General features: G+C 38.0%; 1 protein-coding gene across 1 annotated transcript in view; it reads right to left on the minus strand.

Annotated features, from left to right (window-relative positions):
• The window catches only part of LOC311211169 (adhesion G protein-coupled receptor A3-like), a gene marked incomplete at both ends in the record, with an annotated part of 272,815 nt that overhangs the window by 24,016 nt on the left and 222,849 nt on the right, over window positions 1–25,950 (minus strand). The window contains 3 exons of the mRNA XM_084289723.1: window positions 11,257–11,402; window positions 19,545–19,668; window positions 20,586–20,713. Coding sequence (XP_084145849.1) covers window positions 11,257–11,402; window positions 19,545–19,668; window positions 20,586–20,713 — 398 coding nt within the window. The remainder of the gene's footprint in view (window positions 1–11,256; window positions 11,403–19,544; window positions 19,669–20,585; window positions 20,714–25,950) is intronic.

The following is a 25,950-nucleotide window of genomic DNA, read 5'->3' on the forward strand; positions in this document are numbered from 1 at the left end:
AGACTTCCAAAGTCTGTTTTGTATTCTTAGGTTTTGCTTTTTTGCTCTTTCTAGGTTTTATTCCTCAGGTGGCAGAATCTTTCTGTTCATTCTGGCTAGGGTACCAGCATTGTTTTTTTTTTTTTCTCCTCACACTACAGTTTTACAGAACAGCATTTTTGGTTGTACCATTCTATCACTAGCTGTATCATATTTTAATGTCAGTCACTAAAATTGTCTTCAGAAAAATAACATTGTTCAAAAGATTAGCTTTATAATTAAACCTAATCAAAACTGAAATGGCTCCTTAGATTATTTCAATATCCAATATACTAATACACTAAATTATTTTGACTTTGAATATAAGGAATATTTTGATGAATAAAATTAAACCAATAGCTTGAAGGAAAATATGGCTTCTCTTACATTCGATTTCACAAAATCACAGAATTGTCTAGGTTGGAAGAGACCTCAAGATCATTGAGTCCAACCTCTGACCTAACACCAACAAGTCCTCCACTAAACCATATCGCTAAGTTCAACATCTAAACATCTTTTAAAGACCTCCAGGGATGGTGACTCCACCACTATCCTGGGCAGCCCATTCCAATGCCTCACAACACTCTCAGTAAAGTTCTCCCTAATATCCAACCTAAAACACCCCTGGCACAACTTTAGCCTGTTCCCCCTCATCCTGTCACTAGGCACGCGGGAGAATAGACCAACCCCCACCTTTCTACAGCCTCCTTCAATGTACTTATAAAGAGCGATAAGGTCACCCCTTAGCCTCCTTTTCTCCAGGATGAACAAACCCAGCTCCCTCAGCCGCTCCTCGTAGGACTTGTTCTCCAGACCCTTCACTAGCTTCGTTGCCCTTCTCTGGACTCTTTCGAGTACCTCGATGTCCTTCTTGTAGTGAGGGGCCCAAAACTGGACATGGTACTCAAGGTGCGGCCTCACCAGAGCTGAGTACAGGGGAACAATCATTTCCCTAGACCTGCTGGCCACACTGCTTCTTATGCAAGCCAGGATGCCGTTGGCCTTCTTGGCCACTTGAGAACACTGCTGGCTCATATTCAGCCAACTATCCACCAATACTCCCAGGTCTTTCTCTACCTGGCAGCTTTCCAACCACTCCTCTCCCAGCCTGTAGCTATGCTTGGGGTTATTGTGCCCCAGGTGCAGGACCCGGCACTTGGCCTTGTTGAACTTCATGCAGTTGACCTCAGACCATTGGTTCAGCCTATCCAGATCCTCCTGCAGAGCATTCCTACCTTCGAGCAGATCGATGCATGCACCTAACTTGGTGTCATCTGTGAACTTACTGAGGGTGCACTCGATCCCCTCATCCAGATCATCAATAAAGACATTAAAGAGGACCGGCCCCAGTACCGAGCCCTGGGGGACGCCACTAGTGACTGGCCTCCAACGGGATTTGGCTCCATTCACCACGACTCTTTGGGCCTGGCTATCTAGCCAGTTTTTATCCCAACAAAGCGTACGCCAGTCCAAGCCACGAGTAGACAGTTTATTGAGGAGAATGCTGTGGGAAACGGTGTCAAAAACCTTGCTGAAGTCAAGGTAGACCACATCCACAGCCTTTCCCTCATCCACCAAGCGCATCACTTTGTCATAGAAGGAAATCAGGTTCGTCAAGCAGGACCCGCCTTTCATAAACCCATGCTGACTGGGCCTGATCACCTGGTTGCCCTGCAAGTGCTGCGTGATGACACTCAAAATAATCTGCTCCATGAGCTTCCCTGGCACTGAGGTCAAACTGACAGGCCTATAGTTTCCTGGGTCTGCCCTCCAGCCCTTCTTGTAGATGGGAATCATGTTTGCTAGCCGCCAGTCAACTGGGACCTCCCCCAGTAGCCAGGACTGTTGATAAATGATGGAAAGCAGCTTGGCCAGCTCCTCCGCCAGTTCTCTCAGTATCCTTGGGTGGATCCCATCTGTCCCCATCGACTTGCATATATCCAAGTGCCATAGCAGACCACCAACCATTTCCTCATGGATAGTGACAGCCACATTCTGCTCCCCATCCCCTTCCACCAGCTCAGTGTACTGGGTATCCAGAAAGCAACTGGTTTTGCCGCTAAAGACTGAGGCAAAGAAGGCATTAAGCACCTCTGCCTTTTCCTCATCTTTTGTAACTAAGTTCCCCCCTGCATCCAGTAAAGGCTGGAGATTCTCCGTAGTCCTCCGTTTTGCATTAATGTATTTGTAAAAACACTTTTTGTTGTCTTTGACGGCAGTTGACAGATTGAGCTCCAGATGAGCTTTGGCCTTTCTAATTTTGTCCCTGCACTGCCTCACAACATCCTTATAATCATGCCGAGTGGCCCGCCCTCTTTTCCAAAGATTGGAAACCCTCTTTATCCTCCTAAGCTCAAGCCACAATTCTCTGTTCAGCCAGGCCGGTCTTCTTCTGTCCTGAACAGTTCAAAGTCGGCCCTCTGGAAGTCCAATACAGTGGTTTTACTGGTCCCCATTCTGGCTTCTCCGAGAATGGAGAACTCTACCACTTGGGCAGACTCATTCTGCCCAAGACAGTTTCCAACCACCACATCTTCCACCAGTCCTTCTCTGTGTGTGAAGAGAAGGTCTAGCAGGGCACCTCCCCTGGTAGGCTCACTAACCAGCTGCGTCAGGAAGCTGTCTTCCACGCTATCCAGAAACTTCCTAGACTGCTTTCTCTGGGCTATGTTGTGCCTCCAGGATATATCTGGGAAGTTGAAGTCCCCCATGAGAACAAGCGCTGACGATTTCACAACTTTTGTCAGCTGCCTGTAGAACTCCTCATCAGTCTCCTCATCCTGGTTCAGTGGTCTATAACAGACCCCCACCAGGATGCTTGCCTTGTTGGCCTTCCCGCTGATCCTAACCCATAGGAACTCAACCTTATCATTCCCAGCCTCAAGTTCCACGACATCAAAACTCTCTTTGATACAGAGAGCCACACCACCACCCCTTCCATGCTGCCTGTCCCTTCTGAAGAGCCTACAGACAGACATTGCAGCATTCCAGTCATGAGAGTGGTCCCACCACGCTTCCATGATGGCAACCAAGTCATAGCCTGCCTGCCGCACGATGGCTTCCAGCTCCTCCTGTTTGTTACCCATGCTGCGTGCATTAGTGTAGATGCACTTCAGTTGGGCCATTGCCTTCTCTCCCAGCCTTGCCATTGTTACCCCTGGCACAGCTCTAACAAGCCTTGTTTCAGCCCTGTCCCCCTTCTCACCTAGTTTAAAGCCCTCTCTAGTTTAAAGCCCTCTCAATAAGCCCCACTAGCTCCTGGCCCAAGATCCATTTTCCCCTTAGAGATAGGGACCCGTCTGCGGCCATCAGGCTGGGTGCCAAGTAAAGTGCCCCATGGTCAAAAAAAACAAAATTTCTATGTTGGCACCAGCCTCTGAGCCACGTGTTTATCAGGTGGGCTCTCCGTGTCCTCTCTGTACCCCTCCCTGCCACCATAGGGATGGAAGAAAACACCACCTCTACTACCGCTCCATCCACTAACTGTCCCAGTCCCCTAAAGTCTCGTTTGATGGTCTTCAGGCTTCTCTCTTCAGTGTCATCACTGCCAGCCTGGACTATTAAAAGAGGATAATAGTCAGAGGGGCGAACCAGGTTGGGAAGCTTTCTGGCAATGTCCCTGACCCTGGCCCCAGGGAGGCAGCAGACTTCCCTACGGGTAGGGTCACGCCGACAAATAGGTCCCTCTGTTCCCCTGAGAAGGGAGTCACCCTCAACAATCACCCTTCCTTCTGTCCTGGTGGAAGCAGTCCTGAGGCGTGGAGTCGACTTCCTTGCCCTAGGCATCCTCCTGGGTAGACTTCCTACCTCTTCCTCAGCTACCAGTCTCTCAAGCTCCAGGGCCTCAAACCTGTTGCGTAAGGTCACCTGGGAAGGTGGGGCCTGTGGGGGGGGCATCACCTGTGATGTCGAGCAGGGACCTGTTTCCATTCCTCCTCAACTCCTAGGTCCCCTGCCTCTGCCCAACAGCAACAGCGCAGGGGGTCCACCCCCATTTGGGGTGTCTCATCCCCATACCTGCCCTTCAGGCCGTGCAGGGAGTTGTTCCACAAGTCTATCTCCCGCTCACACTCCCTGACATCCCTCAACCTCTCGACCTCCTCCTTGAGTTCTGCCACGAGGTGGACCAGGTCATCCACCTGCTTGCACATCATGCACACAGTCTCTTTGTCCCCCGCAGGTGGTAGTAACAGGCTCAGGCACTCCCTGCATCTGGAGACCTGAACTGCTGCAGTTTTGAGCAGGCAGTTGGTCTGGGTGTGTACAGACTTCCTGGAGAGTGTGCTGTGCCTGGTGTACACCACTGCAGCTGAGATAGTGGTAGACCTCCATTAGAGGAGGTGTTCATATGGTCAGGGGGGAATGCTCTGCCCTGCCTGCGCTAACTGCCGCACCACTCCCTTCTGACGTGCCATGCCCTGTTTGCCCATCCTGGTCACTCGCGCTCCCTAGGGGCAGCTTTTGAACGGCCGAGGAGGCCGTTCTGCCGAGCTGCTGCCTCCACCTACACCTCGTTCTCGCCTCGTTCACCTCCCTCGCGAGGGCTGCTGGGTCCTGGCGGCTCCCTCAAGTGGGCTCAGTGCTGGAAAAATTAGCCCTGTCTGTCCTTTCCCCTGCTCTGCTGCAGAACGCTTCTGCCCCGGAGCTGATCACCTCGGCAAGTGGCCATTTTCATCAAGTGAAAAAAAAAATAAAAATAAAGTATTTCAGCAGTATGACCTTTCTCTGTCCTGCAAAATATGATAAATACTGAAACAAGAAAGAAAGGACCACAGATTTGTTATTTTTAAGAGCTTGTGGTGTTGAGGCTATAAGCAGCCTTCCAAACTCATGAGGATAGAAAAAACTTCCATTGTTCAGGAATGAATCAAACTAATTACAGCACAATTTGAGAGTGACCTAAAAATATACACTGGAAAAAAAACCAACTTTCTAGTATTAACTTCCAATAATTAAAATAAAAGGCATTGATGATAACATCAGAGATGTTACACTTCCTAATGACTGACTCAGCCCACAAAATATTCTTTCCTCTAAGCAAGGGATTCAATAAAGTATTTAAAGTACAGCCAATTTCCATGAGCATGGCACAGCAGATATTTTAGTGACTGCTAGCTTGCTGTACAATGATTCACCCAAACAGTGAAAACTCTATTCACGGTGTGTGTGTGTGAGTGAGGGGCATCACTTTCACATACCCTTCAATGACAGAACTGTGGCTATTTTAACAGCAAATAGTACAGAGATCTCAGGGGCTCTGAGAATTCTGTCCTCTGTCATCTTCCATTTGTTTCAGCATTTACAAACTACAAAGAGTTGTTAAGAAAAAGGCTCATAATCATTGGGATAATCAAGCTTAAGTTTAAACTTTATGGAGGAGGCTTGGTATGTTCACTGTAGGAAGGAAGAATCAACATCCATGGATGAAGAGTAGAGGAACTAATATTTAAGGGCACAACATATAGAAGAACACAATAGATTGTAGTGGATGCTTTTCATCTGACCCCTCTCTCTCATCCTCAATCATTATTTGACACCAGAAGACATGAATTCACGAGAGCCAGTGCTAATGAAAAATGCACTAGAACTTAACTGCATTTCAGAGCTATTGGTGTCAAGGGTACAAGTAATGTCTGTGTCTGTCAGAATGTAAATTTAGTCACTTATGATTCACACTCAAGATCTAGAAAAGAACATGGCCAAGAAGATGACATGATATATTTGGAAAACTTGACATTCAACAGAGAATTTGTTATCATGGTCAAATTTTGATTCCCTGTTACACTGATGTGATTATGCTGCAATAAATTATAGCCAACTGGTTATAACTGATAAGGGAAATTTCCTAGACCCTCAGAGAGTATTACCTGTTGAAGACACTTGTAACCTTGGGAATATTAGAAATCATCAGTTATTTTTATCATAGGGGTTTTATTTGGTAAAGGATATAATCACTCTTAAAAGAGTGAATATGTCTTTGGTCTTCATTACTGGAGTACTGTTAGTACCTCTGTTACAGTGCCAAAACATCACACACCAATTTTCAGTGACGTAATTAGTATTGTAGTATGCAACTCAAGTTCAGGAAAAAGCCTACTCTATTGGTAACTTATTCAGTAAAAATTGCCATATCATCAAATTGTGATGAAAGTCACACCACTTCCAGCCAAGCTCTAGTAGATCCATTTAGTAGGCCCATGAGTTGGTTTCTACCTTGTCAGAATCCAGACCAAGCACCTAAGTGTTCATCCTAAGACAAGCAGGGTTGTTATAAGAAAAACACTCAGCAGATGCCATAACCATTGTGGTGCCATGCAAAAGTCTGTAAAACCTTCCCACTGCCAGAGACAAGAGGCTCATCACTGGATTTGTTAACAGAAATCAAAGGAGATAATTTTTTCTGGATGTGAAAGTTCAGAATGTTTTCCGCTTTTTGCTGTGAAAGAATTTAACAGAAGTCAATGTCACAGACAAATATACTTAGCTACTGTTTAGCTGGATACTACTGATAAATGCTTGGGTAGCTGAGATAACGAACCAGGGAATGACTCTGAAGAGCTTTTGCTACATTTGTAGGAGAGAGGAGGAGGATGTAAATAGAGCATTATCACGCTTGCACATGCAAGTGATCAGGTCGTAGGCTGTTTGTCATTGCTACACATAACCCACAAGGAAGACCCCTGTTGCTTCTTCCAAGACATCACTCAGTAATTGTACATACACAAGCTCATAAAGAACACCAGAAACATACACATGTATGTACATATGCATCCGTTAGCAGATATGAGTTCAGCTGACCATTTCAGCTGTTACCTTCTAGGTGACATTGTAGACTAGGTCTACTGTTTGTGCAAGTTAAAAGACAGTTTCTATAATACCATTAAGACATTTCAAAAGATATGAAATACGCAAACAGCTTTTTTAATTATTATTCTAAAAAATTATTCTTAACTTAAAAAAAATATAGTTAAAAGCAATGAAGAAAATCAAATTGAAGCCAGTGATACTGACTGTAGGTGCTCTGAGTGTGCTTGTGAAAACTGATGTAAATTGCTTGAGTTATGATATCCTAAAAATTCTTCATGTTATTTTTTAAGAGCCATAGTACTAGGACTAGCAAATCTAAATACAAAAGGAAGAACACACAATCCATTCATAAATTGTTACTAATGGTATATATACAATTTTTCTAAGGCCCTGAAAAAGATATTTTCCCCCTAAGCCCCACAGCGATAGTAAAAACCTTTCAAAAAGTGTATCAAGATACATTACACAATAAACAAGATGAAGTTCAGCAGAGACAGTAACATAACTTGTTATCCATTTTACGATTCAGTAGACTTATTTATGTATATTGGATGGTTTTCTTTTCATGACAGATATAGGATTCTCTATAATCTGAGGTTTGCTCTATTAGTAACCTTGCAGGATGTTCACTGAATAAAAGAAGATGGAGGAAATTAGGAGATATATTTGTACACAAATACGAAATTAAAGGTAACTTAATTATCTGTCTCCTTAACACCAATATCTGGCCCATCTGCAGCTTCTTAAATGTTTATAGTGCAATTGTGCTCAGTATTTACAATGATAGTAGTCTAATTTTGTTCTCTTTCTGGAAAGGAATGATTTTAATAGAATACCTTAAAGAAACATTTTCTACCTGGTCTGTAATTCTAAGCTGTATGCACTTAAGTTATCACATGAAAAATGAATGAATATCAGGTATAAAAAATAATGCTACCTGTACCTCAGCTTGGGTTGACAAGTAGTTTTGTACACCACAGGTATACAAAAAGCTGAATCTTGCATGCCCCTTTGCTAGCAAAATATGACTTCAGATTAGTCAGAAGCCGAAACAACGCCAGGTTTCACAAACGTCCACAGAGGATGAACAGACAGAATTACTTATTTCTATTAAGAATACTGAAGAGTATATTTTACAAGAAGTGATTTCATTATCTGCTGAAGTGCCAGGGTTCAGTATTTAAATACACAAAATTCAATGATGCATTAATTTGATCCATCTCATTAGCGTCCAGACACATTTAGTGAAAAATGTCAGAATTGTTACAGTTGTTTTCAGTCAAAGTGGTATGTCCTGACAGTTTTATCTCTATAATTAATATATAATATATATTTTTATATATTATACATGACATGATATATAATGTATGATGTGTAACATATATGATATATCATATATTATACGATTAATGTATAAAAAGAGGCAATATTCAAAATTATATTGTCATGGATAACAAGTTTCAGTAAAACTATGCTGTAAAAGGACTTCCAGTTTAATTACTGGATCTCAAAACAGAGAAAAATAATAGGGAACCAGTATTTTACATAACAGGATACATATTTTCTTTTCAAGAAAAACTAGCTGGAAAAGATCAAGTCTACATCATTTATCATACTTCAGTAAATTAATATAATATATAACATATATATAACAACATATATAATATAATAATAACATGGCAGGGAAACAGAATCAATTGCTACAAGCAAATTGTTTTCTACTAAAAGGTACAAATATCCGCTTTAGATATTTTGGTATTTATTTTCAGTATTTCAGCTACATTTTAGAGTGGATCAAGCTCCTTGAAAAAAATGTGGTGTGAGCATTTTTACGATTTCTTGGTAAATTCCATATCATAGATTTATGTGTTGATTTTTGGCAGTAGTTTCAATTTACTGACTCACAAAAAATATCCTTATGTTTCATATAGCAAGTGCATACACAAAGAATAAAAAAAAATAATCATACATGAACTGGAAACCCTGTCTATCATATATATTCATTACCAGAAGGGACTGAAGGAGAACAGCAAAGTGCGCAGTTCTTGCCAAACACATTCATATGTGTTCAGCAAAACCTGCTGAACACTTTTTTTTAAATGTTCAACAAAAACTGAATACAAGCCAAACTAGTTCTGTAGACACAGATTACTGACAAACCACCTCTTCCTTTAAAGTTACTTGCAGACTGCATTATATTCTTTCTAGCAGTGTTGGTCCTGATACGCAAAAGAGCCTAACTCATTCTTCATTTGAATAAACTTAATATTGCTTAGCTATCTACTGGTGATGACGGAGACAGAAATTACCACACACACCCCATACCCAGACAAACTGTGATGTTATCTCTTATGTACCCAAGACACAATAGGTAGAAAGCTGGCATCAGCTTATAGATACAAGAACAGTCTGGTTAAAATATTTCCTATAAATGACTACACTGAAATGTAAGTATCTTAAATGGATTTTATGGAAATATTATGATACAGAATAATTCTGATTTAAATTTTTTTAAAACCAGTAAAGCTGAAATGGCCATAAAAAATAATCATTATAGGTCTAAAAGAACAATAATTACTAATTATTTAGTTTGGCATTTTCTTGCTTAAAGCAATTTATAATTTTCCATATACAATGCCCATTTTCTACATGAAATAAAATTGATCCTCACTACTTTGAAGCTAGTACTAACCATTAAAAAATCATATTATACATTCCAGTGGCTGTGTCTCTAGGACATATGGTGCCCAGAGTGTGAAAATAACTCTGGAATCATTTTACTTAGTTATTAAACAATTATATTCATGTTCTTCTACAGCTAAAAGTAGGTTTATCACTTCTGTTACTAAACTAAAAATATCTATTATTTATTTTCACTGGCTGAGAACCTCAACATGACTGATATAAGGATTCTAATTAGAATAATATTTTCTGGAACTTGAATGCCTGTTGTTTTCCAGCTTGAACAAGATTTGAATTTGAAGAACATACACTATGTTGTATATATGTAACCTGAAACAATTTTCTACCTTAATAGCCACATGGCAGCATTTGAAAATTGGCAATTATTCATTTTACCATGGGCTGGAAGAGTGAAGTTCTCATCTGTGAAGAATGGCATAGTAAATCATGGATTAGCAAAGTCGGGCACTCTCTGTGAAAGTATTTCCTTTAGCTTGTACCTAACATATCTAATATTCAATATAGCTCTTCTCTTGACTATAAAAAAAAAATGTGAACTTTATGTAATTTCTTCTCCCTGAAAGAATATATTTAAAAATCAGGGAACTAATCGTATTAATACAGATTTCACTCAGTAGAGTCTGAACAGAAAAGCTCATTCATATTCCCATAGCCTTTTAACAAGTTGTGACAACTTCACACAGCCATTATAAGGACTGCTTAATAAAAATTTTGTGTTCAAAATAAAATAGCTAGACTATGTTTAAAAGAATACACTAATCTGGATTTTTCAGCAAAGCCATAAAGAGTAGAATGAATACTTCTTGTTTGTCAGTATATAAAAATGATGTCTTTAGACTAAATTGTCTGTTTTTTCCATGACCTAAGGGGAAAGAGAGATACTTCTGTATGATAACTCATCCTGTCTTCACACAAACATACAAGACAGTTGCAAGGAATTGCTCTCTGGAAGTTCCTCTTAGTCTCCCTCTAAAATCTATACAGGGACACTATATATAACTTTTGCCAACACAACACCTGACTTTTTGATAGCTGAAGTCAAAAAAGGCAAATCCCTCTTCTCACACCTGTGGTAGAAAATCTTAGTGTTCCGCCGCGCCCCCCCCCCGTACAATTTTGGCTTGAAGCTAGGCACCCAGTTAACATTCTTGCTGCATGATGGGAGCAGTTAGTCTTACATTCAAGATGCTGCGTTACAATTGCTACACTGTCAGAGACATCTTAGTGTGTTCTATCTAGAAGGCTGACAAGGAGTCCAGACTTCCAGTCTCTCCAGTAATAGCATTAGATCTCTGGTGTGGAATGAGGAAGGTTGCTATCAGGTTACTAGGCAATCAATACAAGTGTGGGCAAGATTTATAACAAAGGATAAGGGTAAAGAGAACATTGTTATAGAGTAGTTTTGATGATTAAATAATGCCTTAACCCAGAAGCAAGCCTTTTATTATTATTTTTTCCCCTATCCATAGGAAACTAAACAAGAACACTTGAATTGTTCCTGTTGAGACAGAGGTATCTAAACATAGCCAATACCAGTTCTGCATATCTCCTGAGTATAGTTAACTATTAGCACACGATAAATATTCAGATTTTTATGTACTCTAAATGACTCAGTTCTTTATGGATTATATTTATAGTCTATAAAAATAGAGTATACAGAAATAAAAGTGTTAAAAATTTACATGCTTAAGGACTACTTAGAAAAATATTATATGTAATATTCTATACCTGAGTAGTGGTTGCTTTGGATAAGAAGGTTGGTCACTGTTTTGGCATGACTGAGGTTTCTTTGTGACTTGCTTATAAATATTCCTTGCAGTTACTCCAATCCATAGCATAGTAGATAGAGTAGAATAATGCAGTACTATGCCAACCTAAAACAAGAGCAGATAGTTAAGCAAGTTAATAAGTATTTCTAACCAGAGAAGGAAAACACTTTAAAAAAAAGCAGGCAGAAACTGTTAATTAATCTATCATAGATAGATATCTGTAAAACCAAATGGTATGTTATGAAATCAAGACTGTAAAGACATTTATAAAGAACATGATTAATTACAATTTTTTATACCTGGATTTAAAGTGATGCAAAATGTGGTTTGTTTTGCAAACTTTGTTAGCTTATTGTGACAATGCAATTTAAAAAATAATGACAGCATTTTTGCTTGCTATTATAATATTTTCTTTAATTTTTTCATCAATATACATTGTGATATCTTGTTGTAGTTCTGTCTCAGCTATGTGTGTCACAGCCAAGGTTGACTTCTTGTATTGACTAATTATTTGTCTGGGATCAGTGATAGTTGCCTAAAAAGCAGATTACTTGCAGGCATATTTTGAGGAACTTATAAACTTGGCCAGACAATTTTTAAAACTAAATCAGAGATCTTGGTGTCATCCCTCAAAAGGAAATGCAAACTCTCAATACTGTTATTATCATGATGTCTCCAAGAAACTGGTGTGTTTATCATTGAAAGTAAAATAAAATACAGACACCTTTAAAATACTACCATCTTTGTTATGTTAGTAATTGTTATTCATTACTATGGAAACAGTAATTGGAATTTTATCCAATCTACAGTGCTTTATTACATCAGCTAAGTCTCCATCTGATTATATAAAATGAGGTTACCTTTGAAGCAATAACCTGACATTTTGCAGTGACAAGTAAAATATTGGTATAATTGGAGACCACATAAATGTTAAGGAATACAGAGAATTGGCTAAATAAAGCTAACACAAATCTATTATAATGATTTATTTGAACCAGTGTTCATTTTTGCTCAACTTAGAATAACTGACGGATAAAGGAAAAAAGAAATCCATGACTTTTGTTTATATTTAGTAACATATCACAAAACTTGAACACTGCAGCAAATATCATCAACAGAATACCCTTTGTAATTTTCTCTGGGACTTGTCTGACACATTAGACAAGAAAGCATAAAGCCTTCATAGCTGTTTTCGCTTGAGGTAAAAGAAGCGGAAATAAGAGAACGAGACAACTTTGTACCATCAGCTGGCAGACATTGCCAGTTCAGTGGCTAGTGCTGTCTGGACTTAGTTTATGTGCAGCTTGCAGCATTTCTGTAGGGACACAGTGAATATATATTCCCTATGAACTGAGGGGAGCAAAGGAGTAAGACAGGAAGGAGAAAAGGGGGAGGAGAAAGTGAAAAGAAGGTGGCAGAAACCAGAAGAAAGAAACTAGAAAAAAAAAAAAAAAAGATAATTGGTTCATCACCTCTTCCTCATTTCAGCACAGCACTGTTATTATAAATTCTGTAATTATTCCATACAAGTATGCCAAAGGCTTGATAAGATGAACAGCAAGGATGAATTCTGTGTGAGCAGACACCAACATGTGAAATTCAGTGTATATAGCCATATATTCAGAAAACGTGAGCCTCTTGAGAGAATTAAATTCCTAAAATAGCATAATCAAATAATTTTATTGAACTTTGCAGGAGACAACTGAACTGAATGGACAATATTGCTATGCCACACCTTAGTCACACTACCTTTCTCCACACTATGCCTATATTTCAGCAACTTAGTTGCTTCTGATAGACAACTCAAGCAAACACAAAAAAATAGACAGAAATGTGTTCAGCTTCTGTAATATCTTTTCAGCAGTATGTCTCTTTTTCTTTCAAAATAAAGTTCTCCACTTGCATTTTTTTGCTTAAGGCAAAAGAGGATATATCCTGATGTTACAGGACCTCCTGATGACTGATGAATATGAAGGACAATAGTGACAATATGGAGATAAAACATACAGGACACTTAACAAAACGTGGAATTTGGAAGTGTGCACCAAGCTTTTATACTAAAATCCAAAGGAAAGGGTACTCTTTTCTCCTTGTGGAAATAATTTTTTCTGGACTAGAATTTTTGTTCTTACTCATTAACTAATAATCATTAGAAAAGGAATGCTTGTCTCACATCATCTTGAAAATTCAGTAATTCAGTTTCAAAGTGGTGGGCTCAGCCCTCTGACTCTTCTTTCCCCCTATTTCCACATTGACAGCACTCATAACATGGAGATGTATTTCCCGCACTGTTGCACTTACAGGTTGTGGCTTTATGCTCTCTTGCCCCCCTCAGTGGGACCACCTCTTTCTAGCTGTCTTAAGCTAGGTAGACATCTGAGCCCTATGCTATGAATACGAGGTAACAGTTCATGACATCCAAAACAAGGTTAACAGAAAAGGAACAGGACAAAGTTATTTCTGTTCAGTAAATTCTCACTTAGATCCATTAGCAAACATAAAACTTAGGTTTATTGCACTAAAGATCCAGGGTATGAGTTTATCCGTGTATAACTTGTTACTGGATTTGTGCCTCTGTAAAGCTTAGGAGGCCAACAAATTGATACAAATGAAATATCAAAATGTTCACTTAAAACTATCTAACGATAAACTTAAAACTGTAAAAGGGAAGTGGAGGTTCTGGTCAATGAAAATTGAATGAGAGTCAGGAGTGTGCCCTGGCAGCTAAATGGGCCAGCCATATTATGGATCAGGTGGATCAGGCACAGCATTGCTAGCCAGCTGAGGAAAGTGATTGTCCTGCTCTGCTCTGGTGTGGCATCACCTTGAGCACTGTGTTTGGTTTTGGGTGCCACAATATAAGGACATAAAACTGTTTGCATCCAAAGAGGGCAACAAATATGGTGAATGGTCTAGAGGGTGAGACATATGAGGAGCGGCTGAGGGCACTTGTTTTTTCAGCCCAGAGCAGAGGAGGCCTAGGGGAGGCCTCACGACGGCTGCAGCTTCCTCACGAGGGGAGTGGAGGGGCAAGTGCTGAGCTCTGCTCTCTGGGGACAGCGACAGGACCTGAGGGAACAATATGGAGCTGGTACAGGCTGGGTGTTAGGGAAAGGTTCTTCACTGAGAGGTTGGTCAGGCACTGGCACAGGTTCCCCAGGGAAGTGGTCACAGCACTGAACCTGGAGGAGTTTGAGAAGCGTTTAGACAACGCTTCTTAGACGTGGTTTCATTTTTTGGGTGGTGCTGCATGGAACCAGGAGCTGGACGTGTGGGTCCATTCCATCTCATGATTCTATGATCCTACCTTTGCTATAAGCGGGGCTTACCTTCACTGCAATGTAAGTTTCACTAAAATTGTGTGGGAAGGGCTATGTTTTGCTTACAGAACAGGGGTTATGACTGAATATGTTAAAGGTATGATGCTTATTTGTAAGAAGGCTTTCCACTCACAAGCCAAATGATACAGAAAGAACTATCAAGACATATGCATTGAAGCCAGCATTGCACCTAAATCTGCTTAATAACAGCAGTTATTATGAGGAAAATTTTCTCATTTCCCTGGACCGTATTCCTAGAACTGGGGATAAGCACCAGCCTACTGAATAAGTTTGCAGTTTTCTGCAGTAAGAAGATGCTGTCTTTATGTGCTCCTTCAGAAAATTTCAGTACCCCAGAGGTTAGAAGTTCCACACGATGCAATTGCCATGGGAATGACCAGAATACAAATTTATGCAAAACATCCTGGCACAAAACAAAAACAAACAAAAACACTGCCTTACGCAGCTCTAACCTACACATAATTTTTTCCCCTTATTTTTTTTTTTTTTTTTTTTTTTAATATTTCAGATAAATAAGGCTGTCTCAGCCAGTTCTATTTAAGGGAAGGTATGGATATTCACTAACATTCTGATTAAACAATTAATCCTTCACAGAAAGAAAATAAAATCTTTTCAGTGAAATGGAAGGATTTCAAAATTTCCTTGTGGTTTCTAACACCAGTGGAAATATGTCGTGATCTTAAAGCATTTAGCCTTAGAACAAACCCGTTCTCACTTCACGGTTAGAAAATTCATAGCAAGAAGTTGAGACCCAAAAATGAGATGGGTCTCACCAGGAAGGGACCAGGAAGTACAATCTTCATCATGCACATCTAACTCCACAACATGAAAACTCTTTCAGTGTCACTGGTCGCTGCAAGCAAAGTTTCTAGCCACTGATACTCTTGCTAGAACATATGATTAGCTCTGTTCCTCTTTTGGGAGAGCTAAGCAGTGCAGCATTAAAGACCTCTCAAAATCCTGTATATAGAGTATACTTCTATATCTCTTGAGATGCCCTAAATGGCATACTCAGAAATACTCTTTTCTCCTCTTTCTATAATATTTTTTTTATCCATGTATCCAGAGCTCCCACCGAAGTTGTGGCTCTTAACTTCTTAAATCAGTAGGTCACGAAGTGATCATGCTACCTAGTCTACTAGGATTAAAAAAAATCAAAAATTCTGTCCCTTAAAATAACCTTTCTGTCTCCTGAGTCTTGTGCCCCTATGCCTACTTATTCTTCATGCTTCAACATGTGTAGTGGGACTAACCATTTCATCCCCTCATGGCCATAGCCTCAGGGCTATGATGCTTTACAGGAAAATAGGGGGTGCCCTCACTCTTTCAGACTGAGGGTACAGAACCAATGCCTCCCACACTGTGGAGAGTGATCCAGCTACAGTTGTGTCTGCCTCCATCTCATTCCTTACAGGAAAGGAATAAGCCTTCTTCCTTGCCCTTTGAAGGATAGTAATCTGAGGGCCTAAGCAAGGGAGATAGAAGGGATTTGCTGCATTCTCCACCAGTTGGCTCAAGCACCTTTCTGTCTAGTGTAGTGTCTCTGAATCATCTCATTATGCTGTTCCTAACACAATCTTTGCCTTGCAAATGAATGATTTTGGCATAAACTCAAAGCTCTGGATTCTACGTGAACAGCCAGCATTCAGTGACACTCAGAGTCAGATTTGTGGGTAATCTCAGTCTGTAGATATAATCTAATTCACACAGGAAATCTGTGAAGAAGCAATTAGCTCTTCCAGACCAGCATTCTAACATCAGTTTTCTTTATAAATCGCAAGTAAAGACTGCATAGCAAATATGTGAGTGAGACTGTCTATACAAAATCCTCTCTGAAATTGGTATGCAGATTTAAAAGTAAGTTTTTAGATTTTTAGATTCCAGATAAAGATAAATATCTTACTATCTCTAAAAATACATTTTTTAATTCAATTACTTTGCCTTCAAGGAGATATGAAGATTCTTCCAGCTATCTATCAGAGAAAATTGGTTCATTTCTATAGTATTAATTCCTGCCACTTAAAATTAGCCTGGGCCACATCATATAGAGTGAGAAGGTGATCCAAATGAAGTAATTTTAAAACCATCCTTTTTGGTTAATTATGAAGAAAAAAAAATAACCCAGTCTACTACTTCACTTGGGTAAAAATGTTGCAGTGAAATTTTTGTGAAAATTTTAGGAATAATTACAATTAGAAAGGTAGAAAGGTTCAGTGGCTTTGGCACCACATGTCAGCTGTTATGTCAGAAAATGCTTGCACTTGGAAGATTCCCTTATGCACTCAGGAAACCTAAAGTGCAAATTATATTACTGCAAGGAGAAGCTGTGTTTTGAATTTGAACAGGTGGAAAGATACCTGTACTAGAGCAACACTGATGAGGTCACATGCATGGTATAACTAACATTTTAGTGCTGCTTGAAACAATAATATTTTTATAAATATATTCTTAAACTCTAATACCAGCTTTTTTCCACAAACTCAGACCTGACACATGACCTCATAGCAGCTGCACAGATGTACCTTTCATTGGTCTGAGTGATTCAAAAAAATTCTATATTCAATGGGCAGAAGAAAAGGAGCACTTTGCATCCCACCCCTGCTTAGGCAAACTATGGGAAGCATTCAAATATGTGAGTTTCTCAGGAAACCATTAGGAAATCTGATCTCTCTTAGCTTTGGCACCCTGAAGGATAAACCACAGGGTAATCCTCTCAGGGTTACCACAGGATGAAACAGGCACCGGTACTCACAGAAGTTTGAAGACAGTCAATGTCATTAGGCAAGAAAAGGTCCATGGTGGGGTACAATGTTCTGGTAGTAAACATTTGTTCAGCCTGTGTTGCCAGCTACAGGAGTCTTGTCTTAGATTACTTGGACTGTTGCATCAGTCAGCCCTACTGTATTCCATCAATTTCTACCAGGAACCAGAGAATGGTGTGTGTCTTGTGTGTCCTGTATCTTTGCTGTACCTTATCTTCTGACAATGTCTAAGTGACATGATGTCACGTCAATAAATAACTTAATGAAACTGATTAGAAAGCATATGTGGATCCATTCAGTTTCCCTAAGTATGCACGTTTCTCAGCATCTCAGGGCTGCCCCTGTACCATAGCACTATACAGTTGTCACTGATAATGCATTTTATGAAGATACTCCTGTAGTTTATGTATTACTCAACACATTATTAATAACTCATTTATCTTAATCAATTTTTCATTATTACTGCTAACACTGCATTGTTACCATGCAATCTGCAAAGTAAATAACCAGACAATGATTCTAACAACAGATGGTCATTTGTGATCGTGTAATTACATGGCCATGGCTGCCCTACAAACTCATCTTCTACCCTCACTTGCAAACTGCAGATAAAGACAATGGTAAATGATATTTCAATTTGATAGAACTCCCAGATTAATTACAACGCAATTCACTAGATATTGTGATATAAATATCTCAGAATAATTTCATGGACAGCTGTGTCAGTTAAATGAAAAATGATGTAATGTACATATGTAGACTTTATAAACAGGACATTATAACTGCTTACAGATCTACTGGTGCTGTTTACTGATGGTCATGCACAAGTATACACAAAAACTTTCTAGAGCATCTCACTGAAAACTAGAGTAATAACTCTTAAACTGAAAGTTGTATGCTGCCTATCACGGGAACTCACGGGAACATATAATCTATTTTTAAAAATTAATTTTATGTTTCATAGTGCACAGAAGTTGGAGTCAATATACTTCCTTCCTTTAGTCTTTTGTATCTCATTTTCCTCTAACTTCCCCATATAAATAGGTTACCTTCTTATGCAGTAAGTATTGTAGTAATAACTCAGACCAGCATTCTGAAGCAAATTTATCTAAAACCTTCTAAAATTTTAAAATGACAGGATAACACAAGTACAAAATATTATTTCACAAATAGCCTTAAAATTCTTCATTCACTTGTTATGAAGATTCAAAATATTCTATCAACTTTTAAAATAAATCATATTTATGATTTCACAAAAGCCTGAAGATTACACTGCAACAAGTATAGGTGTATTGTCTATATTTGCATCAAGCAATAATAGTGAAACAACCATTCATTGCTTTATAATTTCATAAATATATAACACAACAATTTATACTGAAAAGTTTCCTAGTTATGTTATTTTCTTGTTTTTCTTAGACAGGAATTATTCTGAGTAAGATATGTAGCTTGCTGTTTATTATTCCTTGTAACTATTCAGTTTGAACTTTATATCTCAGAAAGTGTTCAGGTAAAAATTGTAAGATGATTTTTTACACACAAATACAGAAAGTCAGTTAATTATGTGCTACTGTTTTCAGTATGCTTGCTGAGAATTAGCAGGAGTGCTTAGATGAGTAGTGCTATGATTTTTTCTAATAATAGAAATTTTACAAAGATTTTTTTTTTTTTTTTTAAATTCAAAGTGTGGACGTTGTTGTGAGCCAAGAAATAACTTGCTTTAGTTTAACAAACCAAATGGCCCCTATGCTTACAGTAGCACAAGCCATACCTGCTCTGTGCATCTCTTTATGCTATACCCCTGGAAAGAATGGAACTATGAAAGATATGAAATAGTCCATAAATCTTAAGTGTACTGTGCTTCGTCTCCTTACTGTGAGCTGTAATTAAAAGACATAATCATGCTATAAATATTAGTCTACCCAAGCAGACACTTATGGATGCCAGCACCATCCTCAGATAAATGGCATAATAATGACTTATCATTAAGGTTAGAAAAGACTTATTCTAAAGAACTTAAAATCCACAGACAAAGTATGAAAAGAAAAAGAACTAACAATATTATGTTAAAAGATACAATTTCAAGTTTTAATTATCTAATAAGAATTACTTATTATATTAAGTATATTAAGGCACATACTTACAGCTTGACATATAATTGGGTATTTAATGCGATTGATTCCACCAGCAAAAACAGCAAAGGTAAGAGCAGTATGGAAACAAAAGTTGAGAAGCATGTGCCATCCTTTTCTGCTTATTCGGATTGTACTGTTGAAAAAAAAACATTTAAAAATGAAAAAAAGCATACCCACTATGCAAATTATACTTTGGAAAAATGCTTAACATGATATAATTAAATTCACTGATTCCTGAATACCTACACAGCAATATGCTTATAGAACACAGTCTAATTTATACAGCACTGAAGTCAAAAATAGGGGACATAAAAAGGGTCTACTAATTTAAAGGTTCCTCCATCAAATCAAGCATCTAAAGAAGAGTGAGAAAAGCAAAAGGCTTATTGCATAACTTCAGATATGCAGGTTTAACAAGACATCTCTAAAGAATTAAATGGAAGCTGAAGATCAGAAGTCATTGCATTAAGTTCACTTAATTAATATTTAGCAGCTTCTACAGTACAATACTCTTTTAAATTGCTAATGGTCTTTAACAGAAGTGTGCAGTTAAAATGACATTTATATAAATCTTTTATATAAAAGAAAACACAAGTTTTCTAAAACCAAGAAGACTTAAAAGTTGAAGAAAGTTTCTTTTACCCAATGACAGTAGCCAAATCTTTCAACCAAACCAATACCTGTGTAGCTGTCCTAGGTGCTGCTGTTTTGCTATTTCAACAGAATTTGCCAGACAAAACTTTGATAGTGCCTGTGGTTTTATATTAAATTGTCAAGTTAGAAGTCTTAAGAACTATACACAGACCATTTAGAAATACATCTCAGGAAAGATAAAGTTTGGTAAAGGTTAATATAACTTTTTTTTTTTTGGGGGGGGGGGAAGGGAGGTAGGGATGGGGGGGTGTCTTCTCTGGTCTAAATCATGTTGACAATGTTGCCATCCAGCAGCAATTCACAACATTTATCTTCTCAGTAAGGGTTAGAAAAATTGCAGTATCTCAATGTAACTCCGATCACTCTAACATAAGTCCTTTAAAACTGGATTCTTACCTGTGATGGACAATGTAGGTGATAATGGAAGCAAACAGGCACAACAACATAACTGCAGTACATGCATATACCACAGGGTGCAGAAACTCCCCTGGGTACTGGGGGAAAGACAGCACTGTCTTAAAATCCTATGGAGAAAGCAAAATGATTTAACACTGTTAGGCATGTGTGAAACTCAGACTTCATTTCAATATGACCTGTCATTTCTAGCTGTTTCCTCTCTAGAGCAGGAAAATAAGATGATGAACTTTTTATGTAGATACAGTTCATGAATTTACATTGACATCAGACTGCTCCTTCCTCATCTGCATACACTTTGCAAGAGAAATTAGCCTTTTTGTATAAGCAGACATATCCTAATTAAAAAAAAAAAAAACAAAAAACTGAAAAAGTATACAGAATATTATATCTTGCAGGCTTTAGTAATATCTGTTCCTTCAGATAACATGAACTTTATGCATGTATTTTACCAGGATATTAAATACAAAATATCAAATTACCATAAAGGTCTCTAAACGGCATACAGACAACTTCAGAAGAACCACTCAAAGGAATGAAAGCCCTAAGATTACATCCAAAATATTGACTTAGCAGCTCCTATATTCAAATACCATCCCCAGTTGATGCACCCCTTCTGACCCAGTGACCTTCATGCTTAGAAGCAAATACTCTACTACCTATACAAATTCAAAAGTAGTTTGACAGCTATATTAACAGAAAAGTAAAGATCTGCGTATTTCTTTTGGACCTGCTAGTGTCTACTAACAAAATTCTTCATAAAAAAAATCAAGAAAAACATTAATATCTTTGTAAAATTAACCATATTAATTTCCCATTCTAAAGTACTGGATCTCACAATGAAGAAATAATAAGAGAGCTAAGTCTGCAGGTGAAATGGATGGAAAGCAGGAGACTGTTACAGAAAACAGTGTCTTCACACTGTCTGAATTAAACAAAACATTAGATTTCCACTGTAATACACTAAGCCACATCTGTTTGTGGCACTACATTTCTGGAAAAAAAAAAATATATATACATAACTTATCACACGAGTGCAAACAAAGTATTATCTGTATGCCAATTTCCATGGGCAACGCCATTAACTGTGAACTGTGCACACAGGAACACACACACATCCTAGCACAGAAAAATGCAATATTAAAAAAAGCTACTAAAATACAATCCAGGAAATACTAACACTGAAAATAATGACAAACTGTTTTATTTATTTGTTTGTTTTTTTAATCTTATTGAATTTGATTTTTTTTTTTATTTTAATTTTTTTGAAAAAAAAAATTCAAAATTGAAATTTCAATTTTAGGTTGTGGTGGAGTTTAGCTGCCCAGTAGGGCAAAACCATCACACTTGGAAGAAAATATAATTTTCTTGAGGTGAAATTTCTTCTTGGATACTGGGACGTTAATGCTAGTACTTTTCTTTTTTTTTTTTTTTCTCTTCAATTACATTTGCATGCAGAGAGCTGCTTTCCAGCACCGTTTGTGTATATGAATTTGTCCATGTACAAGCAGCTAACATTCATGAGTACATGCAATTATTAAATTAGGGAACAAGGCACAGTTTGGTTTACCTCCCAAGTAATATATGCTGTAGTAGTCATTATTTTTCTTTGTAGCAGCTTTAAACTTCCAAAGAGTGATTGTAGCAGTTTCACCAGATGTGTATTAATTTCAGACATAACCAGAGCAGCTTACAACATATATAAACAAGAATATCAAAATGAACAAATAGCATGAACTAGATAGCAAATCATCATCACAGCCTTCTATCACAGAGTACCAGAGTACTCTTCAAGTATTTCCTCAGCTAGTGTGTGTCCCTCAGTTTGAACTCAGTTAAATTTGTTCAGTCATTTGTCCCATACACAAGTACTCTCCGAGCCCTGCTGAGTATGCCAGGACTCAAAGTCAGTGATGGAGTCACTTGTCACAGAGGTAATCTTATACTGTCTCCTAATATTTTTGCAACTCTTCACCACATTTTTTTTTGACAATTAATTAACCATTAATTAACAATTAACAATTGTTATACCGGACAATTTAACAAGAAATACTCTGCTGAAAGTGTTTACTCTTACTAATATAATCATGTTTTGGTATACTAATATAATCGTGTTTTGGTATACTAATAGCATAGTTTGTTGAAATTTTAGATATATACTTGCTTCACTCTGTATTAAGAAACCACACTATAACACCGTTGCAATAGTGAAGTTATTTAAGTCAATATATATCTTGGACACTTCTGGAAGAGTCTGAAAAATTACGAAAATCATGAAGAATGAAACACACTGAAGGTACACATTTATCTAGCAACAAATGAAAATTACTTTGCATCATGTGGCATCAGTCAGTGTACTAAAGAATTATCTTTTATATAGTTTAAATGCAAGTATCAGCCAATCACTATGTTTTAATACTTATATAAAAGAAAATGCCATATGTTTTACAGGAATACAGACGTTTTGCATGCAGAAGAACCAAGAACAACTGGCAACTTAAATCTAATTCAATTTTTAAATCTTCATTTTTATCTCTTTTCTAATCTTGTACAGCAATTAAGTGGTAAAACTTTTGAGTATTATAATGTGTTACATGTATTACCAATGTAGAATATATTTTTAAAGATTTTTGTACTGATTTCATTACAGATATGCAATAGATTCATCTTGTCTGCTTTTTAATGACAATTAAATCTTATTGATTTGTCAACTTCCCCTGAGTAATCCTCCGAGGAAGAGAGCATGCAGAAAACACAGTTTTGTTTTGTTTTGTTTTGATGCTGTATGCAAAGCAGCATTATTGCATGTTAGATTTAAATAAGGCAGGTTTAGTTTATTTTCTGGAAGTGACCGAAATGATGACAGTACTGAAAAAAAATGGGAATTATCTACAGGAAAATGAATACACACAAAACTGTTACCTTTACAAAGGAAATGCTGTGTACAACTCCAAGACCAGTAAAATACTGTCTAATGAGACATCATCATTCATTCACCCTCATAACATTATGTGGTGTAAATACCACGGTAGCTCACAAGGCATGATAGAAATTAGTGATGGAAATTAATGACAAAAGATATTTTATCAGCTATTTTGTCCATCGATGGGAATTACAAAAATATCAGAGTGCAAGTGGGACTGTTTCACTTGAGTCTTCAAATGCAAAAATCAACTAAAATAGACACATCTCTCCTGATCACTTAAAATTAAATATGGAAGCATAAAAAGGTACAGACGAATTACATGCCACGGGCATCCCTGAGATATCTAACAACAGATGCTGAGAAAGGTGAAGGGAAGATATGGTGAGCTAGTATTAAATACCTGGTACTTCCACGAAATCATATATGTTAAAAAACTAGAAATCTAGTTTGTGTTGTAACTTTTTAAAAATTCATATACTGATATTAGATTATATGTTTATTTTTGATATATTTCTTATAACAATATAACTAAGAAAGTATAATCTAATTGTTTTTTGTGTTTAAAGCACGATACTTGAAATTGTTTTCCCCAAGGAATTCATATCCACATGCCCCAGAGACTTAAAAAGAGAAGTGCATTTGAACAATCAGTTACAGTGAGAGTTAGATTCCTCATACTTAAGCAAACCAAAAATCAGTTAGGTGCCAAAGTCTGTTAAGATGCTTAGCAGCACCACAATAAGGAAATTAAGTGAAGAACTGGGTCATTACAAGGAGCTGAAAACACTGCAATGCACACTGAGTGGAGCAGCTGATATGCTAGAAGGCAGAGTAGCCATTTGGTGGAATCTCAAGAGGCTGGAGGCATGGGCTGACGGGAACCTCATGAAGTTCATTAAGGAGAAATAAAAGTTTTCCATCTCAGGATAGAGGAACCCTGACAGCCGTACAGTTTGCAAGACAAGTGACTGGAAGCCAGCTTTACAGAAAAGGATCAAGGGGTATTGCTGGACAATAAGACAATAAGCAAATCTGTGGTGAGCCCCTGTGTCATGTACCATTAGCCACCCATTGGGCTGTATTAGAAAACCACAGACAGCAGGTTGAAGGAAGTGATTATTCTCTTCTATTCAGCATTTCGAGACCAAATCTCAAGTAGCGTGTCTGCTTTGGAATGCTTCAGCACAATGAAGATGTTGAAAAAATGGAAGTCCATTAGAAGCAATCAAAACAATAAGGTGGCTGAAGACCTAGATCCTAGGGCTTAAACTTACATCTCTATCACCCAAGAGTTGGGCCATTTTACTGAGCTCCTTTACAGTCTGGATCCCTTTACACCGTTGTGGAAGCTGTACCACTGAGAATGGAAGATCCCTTAAAGCAACAGAAAGCAAGAGCAAATAGATATAAAGAGCTTGAGCCAGAGGCCTGCTTTGTTATAAAGTTAGGGCATTTTGAAGGACATGAACCTGTATTTTTGTTCCCAGTGCCAAGCTACCTTATGCATTTTACAGCACACAAAAAAATACATACTATGCAGTATAATTTAATGAAAAGTAGATATAATCCAAGGAGAAAAGAATTAAAGAGATCTTGCTCTTATGATTATACTCACTCTAAGGCTTTGTACAAAAGATTAGAACGTTCAAAATATTCTGGAAAAAAACAGAAACCTTCTGGGAAGTTGATTTCAATACAGTGCACTAGGCCTAAGCACTGTTTGCTGTGTGAACAGTACATCCCAGCTCAAAACTCAGGTGAAGAGTGTGCAGATCTTTGCTAGGCCACTGACTGACAACAGAGCTTGGAAACTTAGCTCTACACTACAGGAAGCATCTATAGTTGCTTATCAACAAAAATTACAAAAAGCTTATTCTTAAAACTCCCTCTTTAAAAGCAGCCTGATTTATCAAAGGATTGAATGGCTTTTCAACAGTCTGTTATGGGAAAACCCCGTGTTTCCTATAGGGAAAATGTCAAATACCATAATTATATCAAGCTTCTAAATAACATCTCTGTAATACTTCCCTGACTCATGAATTAATTTCTTGAACGGTTTAACAGGCTGTTTAACTTGGAGAAACCCTGAAACATGGACATTTAGAAGACTATTTTCAGGAGTGGACTTCATGAATAGGTAAAAGAAATCCTGCAATTTTCTCCAGTCACATTGAAAATACTGAAAAGGTAGTATTTGTGGTGCTGTGATCCTCCCAGCTTGGAAAGGCTTCAGTCTTTCAGGAAATGCTCATAAAACAAGGGAAAAATCCTTTAACTCCTTTGGCATGATCCCTTACTAGTACGTTGCCTCTCCACAATTTCTCCTTCACACAATTTTTCCACACGGAAAACCTTCACACAAGGTTTGCTTCCAGAGTGGTTTCAAAAGTGGTTTTTCGCTCTCTATGGGTACCTCAAGGG

The sequence above is a fragment of the Netta rufina genome, assembly GCF_964035555.1.
Source record: "Netta rufina genome assembly, chromosome: 7".
NCBI lineage: Eukaryota > Metazoa > Chordata > Aves > Anseriformes > Anatidae > Netta > Netta rufina.